The sequence below is a fragment of the Brienomyrus brachyistius genome, chromosome 19, assembly GCF_023856365.1.
Source record: "Brienomyrus brachyistius isolate T26 chromosome 19, BBRACH_0.4, whole genome shotgun sequence".
NCBI classification, from domain to species: Eukaryota; Metazoa; Chordata; class Actinopteri; order Osteoglossiformes; family Mormyridae; genus Brienomyrus; species Brienomyrus brachyistius.
The window spans coordinates 21094929-21116738 of record NC_064551.1 but is presented as its reverse complement, the minus strand read 5'-3'; the positions used below and the strand labels follow the sequence as shown (position 1 = coordinate 21116738).

General features: G+C 45.8%; 2 protein-coding genes and 1 long non-coding RNA gene across 4 annotated transcripts; all 3 read left to right on the top strand.

Annotated features, from left to right (window-relative positions):
• Positions 1–2873: 2873 nt before the first annotated feature.
• On the top strand, positions 2874–6522 carry myct1a (myc target 1a). Its single transcript, XM_048986539.1, has 2 exons — positions 2874–3037; positions 5637–6522. Exons 1-2 carry the CDS (start codon positions 2983–2985, stop codon positions 6143–6145), a joined length of 564 nt encoding a protein of 187 aa, XP_048842496.1. The 5' UTR covers positions 2874–2982; the 3' UTR covers positions 6146–6522.
• Positions 3044–4850, top strand: LOC125715224 (uncharacterized). The gene is made up of 3 exons (XR_007383971.1): positions 3044–3977; positions 4018–4396; positions 4717–4850. It is a non-coding gene; the product is annotated as an uncharacterized LOC125715224 (long non-coding RNA).
• A 787-nt stretch (positions 6523–7309) lies between the features above and the next one.
• Positions 7310–21790, top strand: serac1 (serine active site containing 1). Of its 2 annotated transcripts, XM_048985639.1 has the most exons (18): positions 7310–7386; positions 7547–7601; positions 7686–7777; positions 7899–7935; positions 8171–8313; positions 9680–9769; positions 12262–12393; positions 13235–13356; positions 13474–13602; positions 14924–15037; positions 15923–16085; positions 16269–16419; positions 17557–17698; positions 18601–18701; positions 18888–18985; positions 19509–19691; positions 19845–19988; positions 20995–21790. In XM_048985639.1, the coding sequence occupies exons 3-18, from the start codon at positions 7687–7689 to the stop codon at positions 21129–21131; spliced, it is 1977 nt and encodes a 658-aa protein (XP_048841596.1). In that variant the 5' UTR covers positions 7310–7386; positions 7547–7601; position 7686; the 3' UTR covers positions 21132–21790. The 2 variants fall into 2 exon arrangements, with proteins under 2 accessions (XP_048841596.1, XP_048841597.1); XM_048985640.1 differs by having other exon boundaries at positions 7322–7601; positions 7899–7912; positions 8235–8313.
• Positions 21791–21810: the final 20 nt, after the last annotated feature.

Genomic DNA, 21810 nt, shown 5'->3' with positions numbered 1-21810 from the left:
GGCAGTGAAGCCTGGCTGGGGCACCTCGCGGGCTTCACCAGGTTCTATAAGTGAGCCAGCATGTTTTTTCATCACCAATCAGGCACGAATCGGCAAAAAGTACTGAAGGGGATCTATCAGCAGGGATGCTAGGCTCATGAAAGCACAACATATTGGGCCCTCAATTCAGACTAATCCAGTTAAATTACAATTTTTTTAGGGCCCCTGTAAGTCAAGGACCCTTAGAATCATGCTAACCCCCCCTCCCCATCATGCCACCCTTGCTTATCAGGAAGGTTGTGCTCATGGGAAACTAGAGAAACTAGAGAAGGAGGGACCAACCAATCAGATGTCTTGGTCATGCCTCCTCTAGTTGCTTGGACCCACCTCCTCTACACTTTGATTGGTTATCTCTCTGAACCAATTTTTCTTCCTTCTGTCCTCAGAACTCCCATCAACTACGATTGCTTGACTCCTCCCACCATGAAATTTTGTTCTGGCTACGGGTCTGGCCAGCAGACCATCCCAGGAAGCACGGCACAAAGAAGGAAACATCTTGCAAGAAAGTCTGGCTTAATGGAGGCCGCTCACATCCACACACCTTTCGAGACTAAATTACCTGCTGTCGTTCATAACTTACTCCTTGCATCAGTTTGTGGGTTAGCTCCACACATCTGTGCTTGTGGACTTGATTCCCACTGTAATTCATGTCTCTGCTATGTGTTTCCCCCAGGCTACTCTTGTTTTTTTGCGTGGTGGATCGTTGACAGTGTGTTGGAATTAGTGCATGTGATGATATGTGGCCTGTGACTGACTGGCATTCTGTCCAAATGCTGTTAGATCAATAGGCAACATGACTATGACTATATAAAGAATATAACCAAGGATGAACATAACTTGTATGCAAGTATGCAGTATACAGTCATCATAATAAAGCGATACACCTGACAATTCCTGGTCATAGCAGTGCAGATGCACATCAAATAGGTCTGCATTTGTGCTGTTACAACAGGACATTGCAAGCAGACATTGCTTTATATGGCGATTATTTAATTGCGTACCAGTTAAATGTGTCCCGGAAGATAATGCAGACATTTGTAAGTGTGTGTTTAATTGAAAGTAAACCACAAAGTGTTATGTTGAGAGCAGATAAGCAGGCGAAGGAAGCTAAAGATACAAATGAACGGGGTTTTATTCTGACTCAATCCTCACAGAGGAACACATACCATCAATGACAGGACTGGGGAAACATACTCTGATGTGGACTTAAATACACTGAACTAATCGGAAATAACACAAAACAGCTGGTAAACACGGGGAAGCCACACGGGGTAGATGAGGGGGCGTGGCCACATGGGGTAGATGAGGGGCGTGGTCACATGGAGTAGATGGGGGCGTGGCCACACGGGGTAGATGAGGGGGGGTGGCCACATGGGTGGATGAGGGGGTGTGACCACACGGGGTAGCTGAGGGGCGTGGCCACACGGGGTAGATGAGGGGGCGTGGCCACACGGGGTAGCTGAGGGGGCGTGGCACACGGGAGCATCGGACGAGCGGGTCATGACACAAAGAGAACCATAACATAACAATACAGGATTAATGTATAAGAAATTGCTTGTGTTTGGATGTCTGACTTGCATTTCTCAGTATCTGTTTAGTAGGAGAATGTATTTTGCCCTGTTGTCACCCTGGAATGATTTTAGGTCCAGCGATGTCTACACAAAGACATGAAGTTCTGGCTCCTAATGATGGGGTGCTACCTGCAGCAGACCCAGACGCATCCTCAGTGTCCAGCGCCTAGTGACACCCCAGGCACATGAGCCTGGGGCGGGGATCTGTTCTTGGCCTGGACCTTCTACGAGCGCCACAATGGTGGGAAGTCCCGGCCAAGGCCGTACCCTGTCCCGCCTCTGGAAAGAATGTCAGCTCGCCAAACGCGGTTATCACTGCTGTTTTCACTGCAATGGCCAAGCAAGGACGGTAAAGGCGGTGTCCTTGGAGCGGGCTGTGATGAACTTCACCTCCAGCTGTCCCCACCCCACCTACATGCATGTACTTCTGCACACTGAGGGGAACATGTAGTCCCTGTGACTCCACCCCCCACCCCCCTGGCCAGCCTGACCATTTTCGGGGCCCTAAGCAGAATTTGATTAACCTATTTGTCATTTATCATCTCCCTTCCCATCCTGACAGGCTACAAGATGGGAGGCCACCTAGTGGCCACCAGGCCCTAAGCAGCCGCCTAGTTGACATGCAGTTGGTTAGGCCTGCCTGTATCCTTAGCTATAGGTTTAGAGTTGTTTGAGGCCCGGGCTCTACAAATCTGGACCTCAATTCCAAATCCAGGTCTTATTTGCAGCTCTCCCAGGTAAGTTAGTTTAATAATTACTCATTCTGATTGGCCAGAGGCTTCACACCACAGATAAAGGAAGGCTGGAAAATCAGCAGTGCTTGGACCATAAGGTGCATGATTTGAATATCCCTGGTCTAGTATAAAGGTAACTGTGTATATTAACCCTTACCCAACTGAATATTTGTGTGTGTGTGTGTTTTGTCAGGGCACAGTCAGTTCCTGTGTCACCTGTCATCTGGTGCCATCTGCCACGCTTCTCCTGGTGACCCCAAGTGAAAAATCCTGTGTGACACGACAGCAGAAGGAAAGAGTTGCCAGCATGTTTATCTTCCCAACGGTGGACGGCCCACAGCCACCGGTGACGAAGCCGGGGGCCACATTGTTCCTGATAGCCGAGGCCCGAGGAAGCGTTGGGAGAGGAAGCGGTGACGTATCCCAGGATTCCTGCTCCGCACTGATAAGCTGGCCGCTTGCTAAATTAAGTGGAAAAAGCAGGAAACGTGATGGCAACGTTTCCGCTTCCCGAAACACAAACACAGCAGCCTGCCCTGGAAAGGGGCTCTTTGTGTGCTTGCTGTCCTGTGAGCGATGGCGGGAGCCTCCATGTGAATCCTGCTCCGTCCTGCTCCGTCCGCATCCCTGCAGGAATAATGGCTCAGAATCAGACGGACTTCCAGTGGGACTTTCTGAAATCACCCTTTGTCGGTAAGCCTTTCCAGCTGCTCTACACCAGACGGGGTTATCCTGGTCGAGATGTCTGCGGACATCAACCTGCCTATATTCTATAAAATTTAAATTGTTTTCAAATGGGCATATTTTCAAAAGAATACCTTTTCTTTAATTAGCTTTCATAAATGTATTCACTTTAATGTCAGGTTTTCATGATAGCATGTTGGTTATGATAGTCCTGTATTTTCAAGTTGTTCACAATAACAGCATGTTTGAGTTATTCATGGTAGCTCAGTAGGTTTCGAGCATTAGTGGTATAATCAGTATTTCTGATTGATGCATGACACCATGATATTTTTGAGGACGTTGTGCATCCTGTGCTGAGATTTGCAGATTGCAGCCTATTTTCAGTCAATTGCACGTTCATCGCTGTTTTCTCATTGCATCATTTGAAACACTTTGTTTTTGTTTTTCTATTTTTTGGTCAGGTTTTCTAAGAGGAACACACACACACACACACACACACACACACACACACACCATACATGCAATTACTAATTGCAAAATTTTCAGGAAGTTAGTCCAAATCAGTTGATTGTCATTAAACAAACTCATTACAGAGAACTGATGATTTCAGATGATGCCAGGCCATGAATTTAAGTAACCATTTTGTACCAGACTGTGACTGACCTCAAACTTTTTCCCAGGGAAAATTATGCCACACTCTGTTTGCAAGTGTCCATCTGCAGTGTTTAGGCTGTTTGATGGTGTGGGCCCTTGGTGCAGTACCAAGTTAAGGGTAGGTCCTCAGTGTGGCTCCTCAATGTAGTACGAGGATCTCTATCTAAGTGTGTGGATAATCAGAACAGTACTAGAATGTCTGTTTCATGGTGTGGGTCTTCAGTGTAGTACCAGGCTGTCTGTTGGAGGGTGTGGGTACTCATTGTAGTATCAGGCTGTCCGTTGGAGGATCTGGGTAATCAGTATAGTACCAGGCTATCAGTTGGAGGATCTAGGTACTCATTATGGTACCAGGCTGTCCGGTGGAGGATCTGGGTACTCATTGTAGTACAAGGCTGTCCGTTGCAGGGTGTGGATACTCATTGTAGTACCAGGCTGTCCGTTGAAGGATCTGGGTACTCATTGTAGTACCAGGCTGTCCGTTGCAGGGTGTGGGTACTCATTGTAGTACCAGGTTATCTGTTGCAGGGTGTGCGTACTCATTGTAATACCAGGCTATCTATTGGAGGGTATGGGTACGCAGTGTAGTACTAGGCTGTCCGTTGGAGGGTGTGGATACTCATTGTAGTACCATGCTGTCCATTAGTGGATCTGGGTACCCACTGTAGTACCAGGCTGTCCGTTGGAGGGTGTGGGTACTCATTGTAGTACCAGGTTATCTGTTGCAGGGTGTGCGTACTCATTGTAATACCAGGCTATCTATTGGAGGGTATGGGTACGCAGTGTAGTACTAGGCTGTCCGTTGGAGGGTGTGGATACTCATTGTAGTACCATGCTGTCCATTAGTGGATCTGGGTACCCACTGTAGTACCAGGCTGTCCGTTGGAGGGTGTGGGTACTCATTGTAATACCAGGCTATCTATTGGAGGGTGTGGGTACGCAGTGTAGTACTAGGCTGTCCGTTGGAGGGTGTGGATACTCATTGTAGTACCATGCTGTCCATTAGAGGATCTGGGTACCCATTGTAGTACCAGGCTGTCCGTTGGAGGGTGTGGGTACTCATTGTAGTACCAGGCTATCCGTTGGAGGGTGTGGGTACTCATTGTAGTACCAGGCTGTCCGTTGGAGGATGTGGGTACTCATTGTAGTACCAGGCTGTCCGTTGGAGAGTGTGGATACTCAATGTAGTACCAGGCTGTCCGTTGGAGGGTGTGGGTACTCATTGTAGTACCAGGCTGTCCGTTGGAGGGTGTGGGTACCCATTGTAGTACCAGGCAATCCGTTGGAGGGTGTGGGTACTCATTGTAATACCAGGCTGTCCGTTGGAGGGTGTGGGTACCCATTGTAGTACCAGGCAATCCGTTGGAGGGTGTGGGTACTCATTGTAGTACCAGGCTGTCCGTTGGAGGGTGTGGATACTCAGTGTAGTACCAGACTGTCCATTGGAGGGTGTGGGTACCCATTGTAGTACCAGGCAATCTGTTGGAGGGTGTGGGTACCCATTTTAGTACCAGGCTGTCCATTGGAGGGTGTGGATACTCAGTGTAGTGCCAGGCTGTCCGTTGGAGGGTGTGGGTACTCATTGTAGTACCAGGCTGTCCGTTGTAGGGTGTGGGTACTCATTGTAGTACCAGGCTGTCTGTTGGAGGGTGTGGGTACTCATTGTAGTACCAGGCTGTCCGTTGGAGGGTGTGGGTACTCATTGTAGTACCAGGCTATCTGTTGGGAGGGTGTGGGGCCCTCAGCAGCTGTCTAACAGTGTGGCTTCGAGGCCTGTCGTAAAACAGATTGCTTGATACAGAAACATACGGCAAAAATGTAGCATGGCTGCCTGTGGATTTTCAAGCTGTTAGTTAGTGCTGTTAGCATAGCAAGTAGGATTCAGTGTTCAGGTTAAGGGCTGGCCCTGATGTCTAAACCACATAGGTTTAATGTTCCACTTTTCTTCTTGCAGACAAGCTGATCCTGGCCTTCTGCCTGTCCATACTGATTGGCTTCTTGCTCGGGGCCCTGATCTATGTCTTTATGACCTGGATGTCCCGACGTAGGGCATCGGTCCGCATCACCCGCAGACCGGCTCGCCAGTCCCGTTCCCTGGGCCACAACGTCCTGCACAGCAGGCCTGCCTTCGCCCGCACCAGCGGCTACGACCGCCGCAGCAACAACAGCCTGGCCGGTGCTGCCTTCAGCTTCCACCGGCAGACCTCACTTGAGCAGGCCGACCCGCTGGGGCGTAAGCCCAGTTTCCACGCCTCCACCTTCCACCCACTGCAGCAGTGTGTCCCAAGCACCAACGAGGTGCAACAGAGCGGCCACACCTCACCCACCGCAGCGCACAACTGCACGCCTCCCCAGCAGAACTCCTTCTGGCCTAGCAGCAGCCCCCGGAGGCTGCACATGACACAGACATCACTCCCTGTGTATAACAATGTCATCCGGGCCTTCCAGGAGTCACGCACCTGAAAGGCTTCCCAAGCCTGTGCAATGGAAAACATTTGACTTACACTTGATTAAACAGGGGAAAACCCTGTGTTGTTATGTGGGTTCTATTTTATACGCTGCATTTACACATGGAGCCTCGCCTCAATTTGTATTTTCATATGACTGACAATACACCATGCCATTGGTGCACAGTCCAGTGAGACAACTCCAACTGTGAAATATGTTTTCCACATACAGAATGTTTTACTGATGCATTAGGATAATTATCCATTCAAATGTATACTTATTTAAGCAACGAGCCTTGCACTTAAGCATTATATTGGATTCCCTGAGCTGTGGTTCGATTAAACCCGATTCATAATGTAAGTTGCTGTATGAATAAAATAAAGCTTTTATTCAAAAAACTTTGTTTCTTTGTGATTTGTGTTCCTGTACAGCAATGTTACATTTCCCAATCCAGTCCTCAGGTCCATGTTTTTGCTCCCTCCTAGATCCCTGCCAGATAGTCCACATTTTTGCTCCCCTGGCAGCTGTTAGGGAGCAAAAACATGGACCAACTGTAAGTCCCCCAAGGAACGGATTAGAAAACATTGTTGTACAGGCACACTCATTGTGGTTTCCAGACTTAAACATTTAAGCATTAGTTTAAATGTCTCATAGTTGCGAGTCCACAAGTCCTACAAGAAATCATTACACTATGACTTTGCAGGGGGTTACAGCAGGCTGCTGACACTGCAGACAACCAAAGGAATGATCCCACACATTTTGACCAAGTCAATATAGTTCTATGCTTGCAACCCTGGATACACTTTTCATTTTTGCAGCTGTCTACTGTCACTATTTCTCTCTTCCCTTGGAAATGTGCCGTCATGGAGTCCACAAGGAAATCTGGGCAGACAAATGTCAAAAAGACATCCACAGGAAGAACTTATATAGTGCACAAAAACAAAATTACAGCTCTCAGAAAACTTTCACTTGGACACACACTAAAGCAATATTATTCCATCGATAAATACATAACCAGTATCAAATTTAATAAAGGTAAACATATACCGTGTAAATTTTCGCTGTGTATTATAGTTTTATTTTTAATACAGGCTGATATTTTTGCGCAGGTTCATTGGGACAGGGCGGTGCCTGTGATTAATTTAAAGGCGCGCTATGACGTACGCGAGATACTTGTGCCAGTGACGTTCATTTCGCGAGACACGGAGTGCAATGTTTTCATTTCCACCCCTGACAGTTCTGGGTAAAATGAGAAGGTAGTGTCAGTTGATCGCTTTTGTTTATTGACATGCCTGGATGAAAATACAGTTACATGTAGATATGCCCTACAGATAGCGTAATGTCTTGTAAAATCGAAATGGTGTCCGCCTTGCATGTGTTGCATTAATCTGTCGTGCAATTTGCTCGGCTCTTCAGTTTTACATTTCCTAGTGCTATGCAGCTGAATAGGTGCTAACAAAACCAAATGAAGGTGGGTGTCGACGCACCAAAAGAGCTCGGTTTTATTTGTACTGCCGTTTCGCTCCCTTTTCTAACTCGATCTCGTTTAATAAAGGATGGCTTCGGCAGCACTTTGCATGATCCGCTGCAGGAGGTTAAGTACAGCTGGTCCGAACGTGAAGAAGGCATTACTGTGGAAGGACATTAGTAAGTTAAGGGGAGGGTGCGTGCAGGAGCCGGGTTTTATGGCAACTTCTGGCATTTACCTCAGTTCTACCAAAACATCCACATGAATATGGAGATTCTCTTTTTCCTGTCTTGCTTCCAGGGAAAATTGCGAAGGTGACAGGCACGGTAGTTCTCGGGTGAGTCACGAATGACAGGCCAGCGGACACGAATGACTCTGATACTCTGTTGTTTAATGCCCGGTCGGGGAAAATACATCAGTTTTCAACATAAGAGGATGAAGTACGACCATATTGCAATGTGCAGCAGCTCTGACGCTGAAGCCTTTCGCCTGTTTAAATAAAACCCAGGAAATTCTGTCTGGACAATAATGAGAAGCCGGTTCAGTGTTTGGTCTGTGTTTGCATGTTTCAGGGGCTGTGTTTTCATCACCTATGAATTGGTTGCTTTAAGCAAAGCCATCTCCATTGACACCCAGGCGATACTGCAAGAGAAGCACAAATCGTATATCTACCTGAGCGCTCCGCCCTTGAAGGACCAGGAAGGGCTCGCGACAGGTGACGTTTTTTCTTAACCTGGTTAGATACATGGGACGTGAGGCACGTGAATGCCTGTGGAAAGTAAGACAGGAGTGGAAACGTCCTACTTAACATAACTTTGAATTTCATTGACGTCACTGTTTTTTATGTTGAAATATATGTATACACACTCTATGGCCAACTGAGATTCATTATTTTATTGTCAGTTCATAGTAACTTCAGTACGTAGCAGCATGAGACAGTAATTGAATTTAGTGATCAGTGTTGACACCACAGCACACACAACGACAAAATATGTCCTCTGCATTTAACCCATAGGTGACATTACGACAATTCAGTACCTGGGGAGCAGTGCTTAGGGGCAGTACCTTGCTCAGGGTACCTCAATGGTGCCTTGCTGGTCGGGGATTCGAACCAGAGCGTTTCCTCTAACCATTAATTAAGCCACCACTGCCCGCTAACATGGGGAGAATAACAGAAAATAATAAACAATGCAAAATGACAAATCTGCAGTGTGCTGACATTTCATAAGTGTTGCCTGTTATAGCCTAATAATATTCAGTATTGTGACAAGATCCTTTTAACCATATGATGGTTTTATATAGTGCAGTTGAAGGTAGATGTTTTTTATGAGTGTCTCTCCCGACATGGAGACGTGTGTAATCCGGGGAAACCCCAGCTGCACGCGCTCAGTATCTTGTCACTGGACGTTAACTTTCTGTTCCTGCTTCTGTCATCCTGTGCCGGTGCCCTCAGTGTGTGTTGAACCCCCCTCGCTTCCGGCGGTCACGGTGGGGGTGTCTGCAAGCCCTGCAGGTGTTGCCGGCTTGCTCCTGCGTAACCGTATGATCTAGAAACCGAAATATCGCATCTGCCTTAAAAAAAAAAATAAATAAATCACAAAAGCCCGCAAGTGGCCAGATGACGTTTCCAGAGTTCTGAGGCTTCTATATAGTGTATATATGTAGATGTTGAAAAAGTGGGGAAATTGAGAACCAAAAACCAAAGGATTTCATTGCATTTAATCAAGGGTTTTGAAGGATTAAAAAACTGTATACAACTGCAGTATTGTGTGGAAAATAATTTACCAAAACTCCCAATGAACTGTGCAGTTTCTCAAGGTGGAAAGTTGTATATAGCTTTCCTTCTTTGTGTGGCTTAACTCTGGTGAAGTCATATTTATATGTTACATTTAAGCTACATTTACCCTAGCAGCTACCTGTGTGGATAATATGTTTACTTTAATTCTTTTTTAGGAATATTATCATTTAAATTGGGGCTTGTAAAGAGCTCCGGTTAGCCTGAGCACATGACAGACTGCTGGTGTTGGTTAGTCGTTGATGTTGTATTCATATTTCTCACTTTTTGTCCATTTCTGACTCAGGTCTCACATATAAGGCCAGAAAGGAGCTTCATAAAGCTGCGAGACGATTCCTTGAACTGTCATCAAAAATTCTTCTCCGACCCCTGGATGGTGAGAACCTTCTTTTCTACCTTTCTGGGTCATGTTACTTTTTCACTGCCGATCTGAGTAAGGTTGTGAGTGAATCACTAACATCCACTTGACAGTTAACATACACAAAATACACAATTCCACGTTTTTGCAACACAGCAACATGCCACCCAGCGTGTACTCCTGCCTTGTGCCCTGTGCTGCTTTGGATAGTGTTCAGTCCATCCCACAACTCTGATCAGCATGAATGGTAAAAAATAGATAAGAATTGCAACAAACCTAGTGGCTATATAAAATAAAATATGTATACTTTTTATTAAAGCCTATAAGTATGACAGTGAATGCGTTGGGTGTTAGCTTGTAATATTTGAATATATTTAAAGATCGTATAATCTGTTTTAAAAATGGTATCTTCCTGCCATACTAGTGTTTAGCTGATAATGAAATGGAGTTTCTTAAAGACATTTAAGTAACCTTGGTCCGACTTTTCACCAAAAAAGCTTGTTCTCCTGCGGTGGGGTATATGTCAGGACAGACAGAGACAGAAGAGAGTTTGGGTGGAGGGGGTTAGAAAGTGTAGACCAGGCCCTGGGGTGGGCCGCTCTTGTCTCCACGCTCCCATTTGCAGGTCCAGGAAACACCTGCCCCGCACTTCCCCTGCCATTTCCTCCCGACCCCGGCTGACACACGGCCTATGGAAGGGGAACGGTCTCCTTGGCAACAGTCACAGTTTCAGTTGCCATGTGCACATGTGCTACTCTGCTGATGCCTCTAGTGGCATGAGAAATACGGTGCCTCCGATGCACCAGTAAGCCGTTTCTGCCATATTATGGCCACATGCTTGTGTATTTCACAGCTTAAATAAGATAAGTTGGCCTTCTTCCGTAAGCTGGTGGCACGTTCCAAATTAGCGACACATGTTTCACGTTACTGTCCAAAAAGCTATAAAATACATCTTCAAAAGAACCCAAAATGGTGCCCTCTAGTGTCGCATAGTCTCATATGCTGCTGATATACTTAAATGGCAGAGAAATTTTGACGTTGCATAGATTAGATGGTAGGGATGTAACGATACACTCGACTCACGATTCGATACGATTCACGATTCTGAGTTCACGATTTTCTCACGATTTTTTAGCCGAATGAGCTGCAGACAAATTCATTAAAAAAATATTCCTTTATTTATCTTTCTAAACTGTGCAAAACGTGTCCTCTTCTTAACAGTGCAACTAAAATTGAATAAAATGCTCTTTTTAAAAAAATCCCAAATCAATCAAATATAATCTTTTAATAACCTTCGCTCAGCTCACTGTGGTGCTGGTGGACATGCTGAAGCATGTTCTTTGTGCTATTTGTGTATGTTATCAGTCTTTTACAGTGTTTGCACGCAGTTTTTGTCTTGTCTGTGCTTTTCTCGCTGTTTTCGTTTATGATTACTGGAAAGCTAAAATGCTGCCACACTGCTGATTTAAGATCGGGTGTTGCGTCCATCCATCCATTTTCTGAAACCGCTTTATCCCAACTGGGGTCGTGGAGGGGAGCGGAGCCTATCACCGCAATAATGGGTGCAGAAAGGAATCAACCCTGGGCAGTGGTCTACACACCGTGCACACTGACACAACTACAGGTCCAATTTAAACTCCCCAATCAACCTATCCTGCATGCTTTTGGACCATCGGAGGAAATCTGAACCCCCGGCGAAAACGGGGAGAGCGTGCGAACTTCATACAGAAAGGACCCGGGACCAAACCCAGGCGCTAACCACTGTGCCACCGCGCCAACCGGCTTTGTGTCCTCAATTTAAAATTCGCTCGGCATCTCGCGTTCGGTCAAAAATAAAAATAGATGTAGGACGTCGACGTGAACATGCAATGACGTCGGACGTCGAACTGACGTCGTGAAATCAAATGTAATGTTACACCAGCTTTCTGTTAGTGTACTGTGAAGTACTGCTAAAGTAGCGATTCATTTTCCACATCAGCCGGTTTAAATCATCATACACTTACATCGATTTCTAACCAATTCGCGTTTCATCGTTACATGCCTATTAGATGGTAATTGACAGTACAGCCTAATTTATTTATATATGATAGTACTAGCTCGCAGGATAGATTGTGTTTTGACCCTTGCCAGGTTTTTTGCATGATCAATAGTAAAATACTATTTTAGCATTGTTCATGTGCTAATGTATAATACTAATAAATATCCAAAATTTGAACCTCCTAGTTTGTGTTTTTATATCATTTGAAATCTCTTTCAGTTCAATTGAGTTATTTATGGAAATATCTAGCTGTGCATAGAGAGTAAGACTAATAAAAGTAGAAATCGATGGTCTGTCTGCAAAGAAGGGCTTTTGTAAATGTATGTGTTAAAATATGCTGTTGTTGAGAAGTATTTCTGGGTACAAATTTCTAGAATTGGTGTGTGTGTGTGTGTGTGTGTGTGTGTGTGTGTGTGTGTGTGTGTGCGCGCGTGTGCGTGTGCGGGTGTGCGCACGTTCGTTCCCATGGCAGAGCACCTGAGCCGGCTGGACGCGGATCCGCACGAGTGCGCCCTCTGGGTGCTGTTGAAGAAAGCGCGGTCTAGCGACCGGGCTGTCAGGCTGCAGGCGGTCCAGGAGCTGGCAGGACATCGCCATTGGCAAGGTGAGGCAGTACTGCCTGTCACAGGCAGGGGGGCGATGCCCCGGCTGCATGCCTCACTTGGTAATACTGCAAGTCACATCTGTAGAGTATATGTAGCACAGAGCAGAAGGCACAGTGTTTAAAGACATGATTAAAAGGTGCTTAGTGACATTAGTACCTTTTAGCAAAGATGGAAATATGTGTAAATAAGTTACATTAGCTTCAGGTAAAACGTGCCACTATGCATTCATACACTGGGTATACATTTTAGTTTGCATTTGCAGTTATACGCCTCTGTGTATGTTTGGCACACCTACATGAAGGTCCGTTGTTACACACTGCTTTTTGCCTTATGATGAGCTTCTGCACACTGATATAAATTACTGTGCACTACCCGGGTCTTTTCACCATCGGATGACAAAAAAAACATATAATAGGCATTAGGGAGGTTGCGAATATGGCCGTCATGACCTCGCCCAGATAGTCATGTGATTCAGGAGGATATTTCAGGTCTGTCCACTTGGGTAATGGCAGGTGAAGTCTGTGTCCATGTGTGTGAGTCTGTGGGTCATGTATGTATTACATTGTGGGGACCAAATGTTTCCACAAAGTAATAAAATCCTGTTCTTTTGACACTGTGGGGACCACCTTTTTGGTCCCCACAAGGAGAAACTCAATTTTATAAAAATCTGTGACTGCAATGAAAAAACTAAAAATGTCAAAACTCTGGCATTACCTTTGGTTACTTATGGTTAAGGTTAGGGCTGCGTAGGGGTTAAAGTCGTCATTGTTGTGATTAAAGATATTGTCAGAGAAATGAATGGACGGTCCCCACGAAGATATGTGTGTGTGTGTGTGACAGACTACCAGTACAGAACTGCAGCCCAGGCCATCGATCAGCAGACCAGCATCGGCTTGGCCAGGACCCCTAATGTGGACCCGCGCTTCTTCTTACCATCACCCATGCTCCCCGGCATAGAAGATGTGAGTGTCTCCATGTTTATCTGTGACTTTTTTGACCTTATGATTGGTTGGGCGGCAGTGATTGACACATGTCAGTCCTGCCCATCATTTAGTACCCTCCTACTTCCTGTCCCCCAGGGTGTCTCGCTGGAGGATGGCCTGAGGCGGCTGCTTGCCTCCCTACCACAGTCGGAGGTGGACCAGTGTGTCCAGTATTTCACCTCGCTGGCACTGAGGGAGAGCAACCAGTCACTCGCGGCACAAAGAGTAGGTCCCCGGCCCTTTCCATCACGGGTTTAATCGACCATGACCCGTTTACCGGTGTCCCGCTGACACATTAAGAACATAAGAACATAAGATATCTACAAATGAGAGGAGGCCATTCGGCCCATCAAGCTCGTTTGAGGAGAACTTAACTAATAGCTCTGAGTTGTTAAAATCTAATCTAGCTCTGATTTAAAGGAACCCAGGGTTTTAGCTTGCGCTACACTAGCAGGAAGACTATTCCATACTCTAACTATACACTGTGTAAAGAAGTGCTTCCTCAAATTCATTTTAAAATGTTCTCCCACTAATTTCCACTTATAGCCACGAGTGGTTAGCACTGTTAGCTGTTAGCACCTCACACCTCTGGGACCCAGGTTCGGGTCTCCGCTTGGGTCAAATGTGTGTGGAGTTTGCATGTTCTCCCCATGTCGTTGTCCTTCTTAAGGTATGGTGACCAAACCTGCACACAATATTCAAATTATACTCTAATTATATAATTACTAAGGAATTATATAATTGTAGCATCACCTCCCTTCACTTAAACTCCACTTGCCTAGAGATGTAACCCAACATCCTATTGTAAATTAGGAACAATAGTAGTCCTAAAATTGAACCCTGCGGTACCCCATCATGAACGCAGGCCCACTGTGACATTGTGCCTCTAATAACTACTCACTGCTTCGTGTCTGTTAACCAGTTTTCGATCCAAGCTGCTACAGTTCTTAAAATCCCTGCAGCTTTGAGTTTAAGCAAGAGCCGTTTGTGGGGGACAATATCAAAGGCCTTCTGTAAATCTGAGTAGATCACATCGTAGGCCTTTGTCTGGAGTATGAAAGACTCCCCATTGGTGATGCATCATACATGGTTACATGTGTGTCCTGCATGTTAGTGTTTGAATTCCTGACTTTTTAAGATTCCAATGAGCTTTCGATTCGGATCTGTCCCCATCCATCCAGGCCTTTATTTCTTCCTAGTTACTCACTCTCCAGACTCTAATTCTATGTATATGGATGCAGAAACGGCAGAGAGTAATTTTTAGAAACCTTAGTTCCAAGTGTTTAATACTTTGTAGAGGATCTTCATTAGGCTTTAAGTGAGGGGATCCTTTAGATCATGTCTCCTTGACCCAGGCCTGGGGTGCCAGGGCACATTCTCAATCTTTCTGAATATGGATGTGACGTACCTGTGCTTTAATGACATTAATCAGTTCTTCTCCCCACCCCTGCGGTGCCATTATCTTCAGGCCCCATAGGTCCTAAACGTCAGCTTGCGAACTGTATGTCTCACTCAGCCTGACCTGGACCTCGTTGCTGTGTTTCAGGGTGGCCTGTGGTGTTTTGGGGGCAACGGGCTGCCCTACGCCCAGAGCCTGACCACTGTGCCCTCTGAGAAGGTGGAGTTCTTCTGCCTGCAGGCCCTGGTACAGCACTCCAAGGTAATACCCCCCTCCTCTGACGCCCCATCTCTGAGCTTAGAGCCCCTTCAACCATCAGCAGCTTTTATGGGCATATCATAAACTATTAGCCAGCCGGTAATTCCTACAAGAAGTTATCAGCAGGTAACATGTGGAGCTGTTTAAGGAACAAATCCGTGATGGGTAACCTACTGCTATATTGGTGAGTAAGGTGACCGACTGACAGATACTTGGGGGAAAAAAGACTAAGGTGGTACCGATCAGCATCAACACTAGATTGTCCATGAGTCATCTCATCTTTCTGGAGAATTCTGTCTGCCATGATGGGAGAACCAGTGGAGATAGCAGCATGAGCAAATGAGAGATGATTTTTACTGAGATTTTTATTCTGAGAAAAAAAGCTACACATAGATTATGCCAGGGTTATAAATTGTTATCATTTTGTGAGTGGATGACTAGAAATGAAACATCTACTCAGCAGGTTCATTCAGGATAATGTACATCTTCCGGCCTTAGCACAATCTCCAGTACAGAACTCAGAGGAACTGCCAAAGAAGGTGTTGAAACGACTCTTGGAAATTACGGAGAGACTGTTTGAGTTTGCCTGACTATGAGACACTAGTAGCCGAAGGAGAGAGGTTGGGAACCACACTGGGAGGAGCAACAACAGATGCCTCCTGGGGCTTCAACTGGGAACATTTTGTTTGTGATTCTTGTTCCAGAACCTCTGTGACACGATCGACCTTCTCATGGTGACCATTTGAGCTGAGAGGAAAATCCGCTGCTTTAGCTTCCTCTGCTGTCCTTCTGTTCACTTCATGGTGGTTTTCTTTAAGTTAGAGTCTCTATTTGTGGAGTGTAGCACTTAGTGTGAGGTAATCTGGTGGCTCTTCTCTCCTCCACCAGGTCCTGAGCCACTGTGAGCACATCGTGGCCAATGGTGGCCTGCAGCTCCTGCAGCGGGTCTTCCAACTCCGCAGCGACTCGCAGAAGATCAAGAGGAACGTGGTGCACATCATCGGGAACCTGGCGTTGAATGACAGCCTACACACAGCCATCGTGCAGTCTGGTAGGATCAGCAGCGTCTGTCTCCACTCTCCTTGGGTTTTTTTCCTAAGCAATCAATAAATGCAGATCAGAGATGAAGACGATCACAGGAAATACTGTAGCAATGTGGGAAAATGAAGATTCAGCTCCAGGTCTGATTGGCTGTCGGTATGTGGGGGGGCGTGGCCACCATGTTGTTCCACAGGCTGGTTGTCCGTGCTGGCGGAGATGCTGAAGTCACCACATGTCATGCAGGCCTCACACGCGGCCCGTGCCCTAGCCAACCTGGACCGGGACACCATGCCCGAGAAATATGAGGACGGCATCTATGTCCTGCACCCACAGTGCCGCACAAGGTACAGGTCACATGACGTCATATTATTTAGCTTGCCTTTGCCTTACTGGGCAGACCTGGATTTCAGTCTTTTCAGTGAAATGGGTCCAGTTACTCCTTATACAGTCGAACCCACTTATCTCGACCTCGGTTAACTCGCCAACCCTAATAAGTCGATGTTTTTGAAGTGGAACTGCCAAATTCCCTCTTTGTCTTAGCATTTTCTCATCGGTTACGTTGATTCCTTTATGTCGCCGAACCCTAATATCTCGAGCACAAAAGAGGGCCAAAATCACCACTTAACATCGGTTATCTCGATCCCCGTGATTAATCGCCAGCTTTTGAAAAGGTATCACAAGTGCTAAACAGCCACATTAGCGCGTATTCAAATCGCATTCGCATGGAAATTTGCTAAACAATGCAGCGGTGAAACGCGATCCAGGTAAATCCCCATCAAAACCATAAAGGGGGGGAGGGGGGATGTGGCCAGATGTGAATGGCTCATGCTTACGTTCATGCTAGCGTTGGACTAACCAATAAAATGATCGTTCACTCACTCTTGTTGATCTTGTCTGAGGGATATCATGCTGTAGCTGTTCTGTTTTGTTCCTTTTAAAAAAATGTCTGGATGTGTTAAGAGAAAACTGGACAATCAGTCAATAGGGAAACAGTATGAAATCATACTGCAGCTAGAAAAAGGAACGAAACTGGCAGACCTTAGTCGTCAGCATGGCATTCCAGCAAACGCCATTTCCGGATGGAAAAGGAAGGCCGACGTGATAAAGCAAACGTACGAGAAGTCTGTCTTTGATCCTGAAAGAAAAAAACTTTCTGTGCACAAAGATGTCGATGATACAGTGTTTCAATGGTTGTGTAAAAAAAACACCAAAAACCCGTGCATGTACATTCTCATTTATTAACGCACATCATGTACATAAAGAAATTTCAATCCCATGTTAATATATTGCCGCCATATTGGTTTTCGGTTATCTCGATCATCGGTTATCTCAACGCTTTTTGGCAAACCCCTAGGCTGGAGACATAACCGGGTTCAACTGTATTGTCATCGTCTCTTCTAGTTCAGCTTATTGGGATCTCGCATACATACAGTTCAATCGTACCTGCTGCCGTCTTTCCTGCTATGCCCCCCCCTCCACAGCCAGCCGATGAAGGCAGACGTGCTTTTCATTCATGGCCTCCTGGGAGCCGCCTTCAAGACGTGGCGGCAGAAGGATCGCGACCTCAAAGTGGAGGACATGTCTGCGGGAGACAGAGAGCTCTATGCTGAGTGCTGGCCCAAGGTGAACTTCTGTCACTGGGGGTGATGTCTGAGATTAATATCAACATCATGTGTTGTGCATATGCATTTGTCCCAATGTATTTTGTATTTTCAAAAGCAAAGTTACTTTGCAATACAGGTCTGGTATTTAGAAATCTTGCCAATAAAATTCTCCAAGCAGGGTAGGGATCCTCATTATAAGATTCACCAAACAGTGATCATCTCTAAGTTTCGCTAAAACATTTTTACTCTGTCATAGGAAACAAAACTTAGCAAGCTTTGTAAGCTTAATGACAGTTTCTTTTCAAGATTATCTAGTAAATGTTAAATCAGTCTAAGGTTTACTGTCACTCCTTCTGCATGATCTCTGCACGCGCTCTCTGAGCCGATCATAATCATTCTTGTCCATGCTGCTGGATTCATTCACAGACAGTGCGTTTGACAGAAATTTAACGAAAGTGAATGAAAAGCAGAAAAATGAACGAGAACTAATCACCAAAAGACATTTGCCTTCCACTGTATGGAAATCTTGACAGTATTGAGCTAAAGCAAGTGCAAATTCATCTCACGGCAACACCACCAGCCCATCTGACGGACTCTGTTGGTAGATAATTTCTGTTTGGTTATCGTTTTTTTGGGTACAGTTCCTTTTTTGCTTTATAAACCTCACAGAAATCACATTGCGATATTTGAATATTGTCCAATATTGCAACCCTAATTGTAACCTTTCCCTCTACTGTAAGTTACTTTCGATAAGAGCGCCAGATAAATGAATAAAATGTAAACGGTAGGTTGACTAGCTTGTGTTTAGAGGTGGACACTCGATCTAGGGGTGCGATGATGGGAAAAATCTCCGTGGGGTCATTTTTTTTATTGTTGCTCCACTGCCTGTGACGATGAGTGTGTCACCGCCCCCCCCCTCAGTCATGGCTAGCTGTGGACTGCCCCAGTCTGAGGGTCCTCTCCGTGGAGTACGACACCCATCTGAGTGACTGGAATGCCAAGTGTCCTGCTGAGAACCAGAGGTCTGTCCCCACCCACCCCACCCATTCCCATATACTTGTGTTTTTGTGACTTTATCTGCAGATTCTCTCCCCCCCCCCCCCATGTTGTTTCATTGTACGCTCTTAGCTGACAGCTACCTTGCATAAATAGGCCGTTTCCCCCCACCCCCTCTACACGGCGTCACTCTCTGTGCTTGTGTCGTGCAGGAAGTCCTTGGCGTACAGAAGCCATGAGCTCCTGAACAAGCTGAAGATGGCAGGCGTGGGGGACAAGCCGGTGATCTGGGTGGCCCACAGCATGGGAGGTAAGGGGGGGATAGGGAATTATGGGGTATTATGGACATTGTTCTTAAGAAACACGTTGTCATCAGGATTTCAGTTCAGCTGTCCTGTTGAGGAAAGTAGAGTGAATCGGCAATATCTGCATACAGAACGCTCTGAGTTAAATGCTGATCTCATTTGTCTGCTTTGGATCTTAAGCCCTGTCTCATTATGCTGCATTGTATTTACCTCGGAGGTCGGAACTCGGAACTGGGAATGATGTCACACATGAGTTACATGCGTTCCAGCACAAGAATTCCGAAAGCCATTTAACGATACCAGGGACCCACTTCAAAAAGCAAATATTTCTTGCTTAGCCGAACAACGAAATTTATGGTACATCAGTTTACCTAAGTTCAGTCTGCACATTGACTGATGTCACCCTGACTGTCCAGGTAGGGTGGAGAGCATCGCTAACGTAACACCGCATGTTGCTTACTGTACCTGCTTAGACTACAGGTGTGTGTGTTTGTGTGCCTGAAATATTCATGTTGCTTTATGTTTCAGGTCTTCTGGTTAAGAAGATGCTCCTGGATGCCTCCAAGGACCCTGACATGGCCCCGCTTATAAAGAACACCAAGGGTATCATGTTCTACAGCGTACCCCATCGGGGGACCTTGATAGCCGAGTACTCCGTCAACATCAAGTACCTGCTCTTCCCCTCGATCGAAGTCAAAGAGCTCTGCCGAGGTCTGCATTCTTGTGTTATGCTCTGGGTTGTTGTCACCCGGCACCCTGTTCGGTTCCCTGGGTGTTTTAGAGTGGGGGACTAGCGGGGGAGGTTTGGGGCCGTCCCGCCTTCACTGTCCCTCATCACTTCCTGTCTGTTCGCCCTTCGCTCAGATTCCCCGGCACTGCAGGAGCTGAATGACGGCTTCCTTGGCTTGGCCAGGGAGCATGACTTCAAGGTGCTGAGCTTCGCAGAGACTTTACCTACCTCCTTGGGACCTATGATCAAGCTGGTTGTAGTGCCGGTGCAGTCAGCAGGTGAGCCCTTTTGGGGAGGTTGCAGGGTGCAAGTAAGCCAGTTGGAACTAATAAAGTAACCAAAGCGATGTACAATGAGGAATGCAGGGTTGGAGTCGCTGGAGCAGCTGGGGTTAAGCCTTTCTCAAAGGCCCAGAATGATACTCTTTTGCAGGGCTCTTCAAATCTGAACCTCAAATCCAAATCCAGGCCTTGTTTTCAGTCCTCCCAGGTAGTTTTTATAATTTATAATTACTGATTCTGATTGGCCAGAGGCTTCGCATCTGACTCACAGGTAACAGAAGGCTGGAATATCGGCAGGGCTCAGACCTTGGGGACCGTGATTTGAACAGCCCCACGCTATTGGATCCTTAATGTGGGCACGGGAGCGAGGTCACAAAAAACAACCCCCCGTGACCAAATCAGCATTTTATATAACAAGCACAGGAATGAATTTATCATCTAAATGTACGTACTAAAAAATACCGTGCAAGACTATGAGAATTATTGCATGTGACCATTCCGATAGCAAACTTATTTTATGTATGAAGCACTTAAAAGAAAAGAAAAAAAACAAACCTTCATTGACTAAAAGTAAAGTTTGACCATTGTGTGCTACCATGTGACGTTTATATGTACTAGCCCTGCGGTCATTACCCCCACTTCCGAATCATGACTATATATGAATCATAACTGCATGAGCAATCTCCCCATGACAAGTTTTATGGGACCCAGTGAACCTTTGCTTTGTGTTGTTGATGGAACTTGGCCCTCGGGGGGAAAAGGATACCCCGATACTAGTCTAATAGGATGCATGGCCTCACCGCAGACTAGGGAGTGTTTACTGTCTTCACATGTGTTTTAAAAGGGGGCTACAGGCCCATTTCAGTCTCCTTACACCATGCAATTACCAGCTCTGTTTGTCACATCATTGGAGCCCAGTACCCACCACGCCACCCAGTGTCCCTCAGTGAAAGACATCTGTGTGCTTTCTGAGGTTTTCGTTAACGTCCCCACTTGGTTTCAGATCTGGGAATCGGTGACCTCATCAAGATGGACGTGGATCACCTCAGCATTTGCAAACCTGAGAAGAAGGATTCCTTCCTGTACAGGCGCAGCGTGCAGTTCATCGAGGACACGCTGGGGAGCAAAGTCATCCACTAGCTTCCCTGTCGCTGCCCGTGTACACTCTGATGGGGGGGGGATCTTTCAGTCTTGACCACAGCAATATTTAGAATGATAAAATGTGTATGAAAAAAATCAAAATGGGGAAAAAAAACAATAGTTTCAATGTATTTTGCTAGGTTATTAACACATGAGCAGCTTTATTCTTGAACATCTGAGGATGACTTTTAATGTTTACAAAGAGGTGGATTTTCATGTGTAAATAAGATGATCTAGCATTCTTTTTGTGTTTGTTTTTTTTTGTCATGAGGAGAGTACTTCATGACAGCATGGTGCTCAAATTCACTTCAAAGATCACATTTAGCAGTGATACGCTGGACTGCCACATGCTGGGTGTAAGCAGTGTGGCGTCTTGCATGGCCACAGGTGTGAATGTGTGTGCCAAGCAAGGCCATCTGTAGCTAACTAGCTGCTGAGTCTTTTGCATTGATTCGCCTACCATTTGTTTTATCCACAGAGCCATCGTTGTACCGTCTTACCATCTCAAATGTACTTTGTATGTTTAGATTTAAACTAATTTGTATAATTCATTATTTTAATGTATAATAAGCACTAACTTTTCAGTTTTGTATTTGTGTAAAATTACTTTGACCTGTCTTGACCTGTTTGATTTAACTAATAAGAAATTGCACAATAAACTGTGTTTGTTTTGTTTTTT